This window comes from Auxenochlorella protothecoides (genome assembly GCF_000733215.1).
Source record: "Auxenochlorella protothecoides strain 0710 contig1065, whole genome shotgun sequence".
Classification (NCBI taxonomy): Eukaryota; Viridiplantae; Chlorophyta; class Trebouxiophyceae; order Chlorellales; family Chlorellaceae; genus Auxenochlorella; species Auxenochlorella protothecoides.
In genome coordinates, this window is record NW_011934385.1 from 1 (window position 1) to 6,381 (window position 6,381).

The 6,381-nt window shown below is 62.8% G+C and overlaps 1 protein-coding gene across 1 annotated transcript; it reads left to right on the top strand.

Moving 5' to 3' along the window:
* Positions 1-2,391: 2,391 nt before the first annotated feature.
* Positions 2,392-4,775, top strand: F751_0186 (BREAST CANCER SUSCEPTIBILITY 1-like protein; the record flags this gene model as incomplete). Its single annotated transcript, XM_011402713.1, has 4 exons — positions 2,392-3,512; positions 4,037-4,199; positions 4,365-4,467; positions 4,618-4,775. The coding sequence occupies 4 exons, from the start codon at positions 2,392-2,394 to the stop codon at positions 4,773-4,775; spliced, it is 1,545 nt and encodes a 514-aa protein (XP_011401015.1).
* Positions 4,776-6,381: the final 1,606 nt, after the last annotated feature.

Sequence of the window (6,381 nt, forward strand, 5' to 3'; positions counted from 1 at the left end):
AAACATGTCCGGTCATTTGATAGACCATTATGATCGAGGAACCTCCTGTCAGAGGTCGACTTCTCCTATTCAACCCTCACAGGTCCCAAGGATTCAGCAAGGCCGGTTCCGTCAGGAAGACCAACCTCGATATTCTGGGTCTTCCAGTCAGTGCTGTCAGGATGAGTCCTTTCAAAATCTTGGAGGCGCGTCCACTGACATCATAGTCAGCGTCGAGTCTCAAGACTGGACAGAAGTCATGCACCGCTGACAAGAATGGCAACATTGGAACCGGAAACAAGGGGAAGAACAACTTTGGTGACTATAACGACGGCAACAACAACATTGGTGAGCTGAACTGGGGAGGCAATATGCTGGCGCTGCACTGAAAAGGGTTGCTCATACATGAGGTGCAGAAGTGGTGTGAGTGACAGCGGATGCCACATGCCCACGGCTTGTGATCTCCGTCAATGCGCAGGGAGCTACAATAAGGGCAACAGCAACTGGGGAGATAGGAACAAGGGCACCAATCTGCGGTGCAATGATGCAACAGGAACTCGAAAGGTTGTCAACACCTGCAACCTCAAGGGAATCCGTAAGACTGTGCGTGTGAACTACAATCCCCCCCACCCTCCATCCAAGAGGCCGCCTCCTCCCCTCCCCCAAGATGCCGCCTCCTCCCTCCCCCAAGAGGCCACCTCCTCCCTCCACCAAGAGGTCGCCGCCTCCTTCCCCAGCAAAGAGATCACCACCTACACCTCAACCCTCTTCACCTCTGTCCCCCGCTCCAGCACCTTCTCCTTCATCACCCATTGCTTCCCCCACCTCACCTTCCCCCGCTCCTATGCCCTCTCCTTCGGCACCCATTGCTCCTCCCACCTCTCCTCCCCCTTCTCCCGAGCCCTCCCCTCCACCATCGGTACCTCCACCCTCTCCAGCTTCTCCACCAACTCTGCCTGCCCCAGTTTTGTCGGTAACCTGCGATAATGTGCGTATGGCGAGGATGGATTTCACTGTGGGCACTGAATCCTACTTCCCAACTGAGGTCACTCTCATGAATGGAACAGGCGACGTTATATTTACGTTCACGGCTCTGGATAGGGGCCACACATTTATGGCATCCCCAGTCATCGACTTTGAACTTCAAAAGGAGCACTGCTTCACTTGCAATGCGACGGACACCAATGGGTGGCTGTCCGAGCTTTCCAACAAGGCCTGCCAGACGTGTGGTTGATTTCCAAGATGTGCTGCTCAGGCATTGCCTGACGCTGCAAGTCCTTGACCTTCCGCACTGCTTATGAGACTGGATGTAATGATCGGGGCCACTCCCATAGATTTGTTGCAACCTTTCAAACAGTACCCACTCAGACCAATGTTGTAGAAACCCAAGGAGATAGGAAAGGTGTGTCCAGGGCATTGAGGACTCCTCCATCACATTTGACTCGGTAAATTGTCAATGGACACTCCCTCAGCAAACATGGAACCGGATACGGGGTGCTTTGCCCCTGACATGCCGTGCGCGGTGTACGGTCACAGCCGCCACCAAGCAGGCATCACAGGCAACACAGGTTCCGTCAGAGCCTTGTGCAGAGCGCCATGCTCCACCTGCAATCCCCTCTGCCTTGACGTGGAGATAATGGCTTGAGTTGTTACAGCTCCAGAAGAGCGGCTCTGTACGGTGGCCTTGACAGCGACCAGGTCGGCAAGGCCACACACGCCATTGATCAGATTGGGTGGCTTGGCTTACCCCGCATGCTTCACAGGCTGAAGAGTCATTCCTGGTTGTGAGAATGCCATTGCGAGAAACCACGGGCACCTGTCGTGCGACTTGGCGATGTTTGTTCGAATGGATGCCTCCTTTTCTTTCGGAACACGCCATCGACTCCAAACTCATACTCATCAGATGTCAACATCGTCAACTGTACCCGAGTCTACAATTTATGGTGGGCATGCGATGGGACTTATCAGCAGGGCATGTCAGATACGGTCCAACTGCTCGTGCAAGCCGTGACCTGCCCGCTCTGGCGAGTCGAGGTGGACGGGGAGGGAGGGGTGCCAACCCATGCGAGCATGCGGGCGATGCGCTCTACCTCATCGATCCGGCCGTTTTCAGCATCCATATACCTACTTCTACATCCGTTAAATCACTCTGCAGTCATGGACCGTTTGTCAATCCGCACAGCTTCGGGACATGCGGGCACACCTTTTGCAGGTGCTGAGAGGGTGACGGGAGCAGGGATCCAGGACGGCCGTCCCTGTAAACCCCACCCCCCAATTGCTGCATGACCTGAAGTATCCTCAATCTCTTTCTCCAGCCTTTGCATTCCTTGGTGCCCCAGCCCCGGCCACCCGTGCCACCTTGCCAGGGTTTGCGTGGTGGAGAGGCTGGAGGGCCCGGGCGTCACCTCCTCGATGTGCCCCACCTGCCGCCAGCCCGCCTGGAAGAACGACCTGGTCTACAACCACCGCATGGCCAACGTCGTGGAGAGCGTGAAGTGCCTGGCGGGGGTGACCTGCGGGCCGCTGAAGCAGGGCCACGGCCCGGCCAGCCAGCCCGGCGACCAGAGCCAGGGTGCGGAGGGGGGTGGCCGGCCCACCAAGCGCCCCCGCCGCTCGGGCAGGCGGGCGGGCTCTGGGAAGCGCGGCGCCCCCCGCCTCCCGGACAGGGGCCACCCGGGCGCACAGGCCCGTGCGGGGTGGGTGCATGGCGGCAGCCAGGGCGCGGCGGGCGTGGGAGGCTTGGCGCAGCCTTCGGAAGACTCGGGCGTGGATGCTGGGGGCCGGGGCCCAGGGATTGACAGCTCCCCTGCCCCGGCCCCTGCCGTCATCGCCGCAAGCCCCGCGCCGGCCGCCGCTGGCCCCGAAAGGCCCGTGGTAGCGGCCGCCATCCCGCCCGCAGCATTGCCACGGGCCGTGTGTGGTGCCCTGGCATGCGCGGACGCCGATCCAGGAGCCCTGCCCCCCGAGCCAGGTTTGGAGCCCGGGTGCTTGCCTGACACCAGCCCAGGCCGCAGTAAGGCCCGGGTCTGCCAGGCCTGTGCGTCCCAGCTCGATCTAGACCGTGTGGTCCTGGCCAGCCAGCAGGACAGAGCCAGCTGTGCAGAGCTGTCCTCCCCAATGCCGGGGGAAAGCAGTGGGGCGGCAGCTCTGGGAAAGCCCGAGGCGCCTGCCCGCGACCAGGAGGCAGGGGGTGTGAAGGGGCTTGACCTCGACTCCCCGAGCTGCGCCGGGGGCCCCGGGCTGGATGCCACCCCGCCCGGACTTGCCACGCCGCCGCTGAGGCACGAGATGCTGCTGCTCCAGCGCGCCATCCTCCTCTGCGACGTGCTGGGCACGCTGGGCCCCACGGCGGAAGCTCTGCCGGGCACCGAGGCGGAGCGCCCAGCTCTGGAGGAGCAGGCCGACACTGCGGGGGCCTCCCCCGCCGACGTGTCCCCGGGCGCGGGGCGCAGCACGGAGCCTGGCGCACCGGCGACGGGCGGGGACGACGCGGCGCGCCCGCCCTGCCGGCCTCCCACCAGCCAGGGAACAGTGTGTGCGCCCGCCGCCAGTACGGGGTGGCCCGCGACGGCTGTGCCGCCCAGGCGCCCGCCCCACCCCGGCCGCTCCGGCCCCTCCCGCGCCGGGCGGCCGGGGGGCCCCCGCTCCGGCCAGGCGCGGGGTGGCTCGGCCTCCCCCCGCCCGCGCTCCATCGCCGAGCTTCTGACCCAGGGGTCCCAACGCGCCCTCGCCGCGGCCTCGCGGCGTGGGGACGGGCGCCGCCGCGTTGTGCTTTCCAGCCCCGCGCACCGAGCCCTGCTGGCGCAGCTGGCGGTGCGGCTGGGGGGGGCGCAGAGGAGGGCGGCGAGGTCACGCGGTGGGTGGGGCTGTGAAGAGGAGGGGGGCCGCTCTGACCCTGACTGCCGTTAGTACCAAGTGAGAGACCCGGGACCGAGAGGGATCTCTGGATTCGCAGTTGGGAGCTCTTGGCCCCACCCTGGACCCGGCGTGTGCCCGTCCCACCCCTCACTAACCCCCCTCCCCTCCCTACACCCCTTCCCATGCCATCATTCGTCAGGGACACCACGCACGTGATCGTGGCCACCGATGCCCGTGGCGTGGTGGCGACACGGGTGATGAAGCTTTGTCAGGCGCTGGCGGTGGGGTGCTGGATCCTGGCGCCGGCGTGGCTGGAGGCCTGCATGGAGGCGGGGGCCTGGGTGCCCGAGCAGGCATTCGAGGTCAAGGCGAGTGCCCGCATCAGTCCATGCTGTTGCTGAAAAGGGGTGGCTGCGCCAAGACATGGTGCACCTTGCTTTGGTTCGCCACACCACTCCCCCGGGCCCCCTCCTAACACCACCACCACCACCCGCCTTGCGACATGATCTACCCTACGCTGCACACAGGGAGATGGTTGCTGCCTCGGCGGGCCCGCCAGGGCGCGCAAGCGTGCGGACAGGGGCTGCCCCGGCCTGTTTGCGGGGCGCACCTTCCGCATCGTCGGCAAAGGTGGTGTGAAGGGGGTGGGCAGGCACAGCGCTCCTCACCCTGCACCCATGCCGCCGGGAAGAGCCCCTATCCCTGGGCCCCGTCCAAACAAAGGCGTCCTCCAGAGGCCTCACTCATGGACTCTCTTGCCTCCCCACCCCCCGAGCGCAGGTCCTTTGCATGCTGCCGGGCTGACCAAGGCCATAGAGCTAGCGGGAGGGTCCATCGTCACCCGCAGCCTCCCCGGGGCGTGCCTCGTCTCGCTCCAGAACGACCTGGAGTTCCTCAGCAAAGCATGGGTGTGCGGCGCTGGGATGGCGCGGCGATGACGCTGGCCGCCATGCGCTCGCGTGTCTTGTACCTCTTGCGCTGGGCTCCTCCTGTTTTGACGCCTTGGATCTCCATGACGAGGGGCGCTCTCGCTGCCAAGAGCCCAGCGGCTCCACCACCAGCCATGCCCTCCCTCCCCTTTCACAGAAGTCGTGGGGCGTCCAGCCGGTGACCAGCAGCTGGATCCTGGACCATCTTTCGAGGCAGGAGGAGTTAGAGCCAGTCCAGCAGGACCCACAGGAAAATAGCGCCCTGTCCATCGATCCCTTGAGCGTCTGAGCAGGCCCTGTTCAAGCAGCCTTGCATGTGTTGTGGGGGCGGGTTAGACCCTACAACGTGGACTGCTGTATTTGACCTAAGATAGGAATGTTACAGGCAAGACCCCGAATACGGTGAGGGGCTTGGGTTTCAAGCACGGCGCCAGGCGGCATAGGCGCGGCGCAGGGCACGGATGCAGGTGGAAAGGGGGGAAGACTCCGGAGAGGGGGCCCCCACAACAGCATGCGACATGGACCCAGCCCAGGGTATTTTTTTTTCGAGTGCACTCTATATAGGACGGCTTCAGAGGGGGACGGCACTGCTGCCATAATCCTCTCTGATTCCATCCACCGGAGTTTTAATCCAAACTGCACAGCAGTTCCTAAGGGAACCGCCGGCGATGGGACCGGCTGCATCTATGCTTCATGGCCGTCAGCCATCTACGGATCACTGATATGCACTATTCACCCCACAGGTGGAGATAGGGAGTGGCGGGACATTCCCTGCATCAGATGAGAAAGGGAAGGTGTTAAGTCTGCTGTTGATGCACCGGCGCATCCGTGCGATGTGAAGCTTATAATGGAGTCCTGCATACCTGATAACCCCGCCCGCATGACACACCGCCCATCTCCCTTGCCCAGAATCACACCACAGACCACCAGCTGTCTCCTCGCCAAACAACACCCCGCGGTATGCTGGGCAACGCACCACGTCACTGCCGCCGAATGGCAGGGTGTTGGCCCCTGGTCCCCACAGTCGGAGATAGCCCCCGCCCATGGCAAAGCACGCTAGCCTCCGCTGCGGGATGGGAAGGACATTGTTTGGGTCAGAGGCACGATTGTATGGTCAGGCGGCAGGGATAGGTTTAGCCCATCAACCTCCCCCCCACTCATCTTCGACTCGGTTTCTTGGTAATTCAAAGTTGCTCCTCCAATGTTGCTCCTTCGATGTTGCTCCTCGTTGAGTTTGTACTGGGAGTGGGCAGGTGTGCGTTGGGAAGGGTTTGGCAACAGACTAGCAACCTCGCGAGCAGGGGATAAACAGTACTGACCCGTCATGCGCCCACGTACATCGCAGACCATAGCTCGCTGCCACACCAACACGGGCGACTCACCCGTTCGTTAATGTTCCGCTGCGGCCAATTTTGGAGAGGGTACGGAAGCAGGATGACACCATCGTCGATCATCGACTGCAAGGCGACGAGATCGGCAGGTGTCGACCCGTCACGAGCGACCAGATCCGCAAGGGGGGCGGATCGGAGTCCTGCAAAGTAGGACGAGTACTCGAGGGCTGAAGATCTTGATGGACACCCCACTGGGCAAAGGGAGACATAGATACCAGCTACTA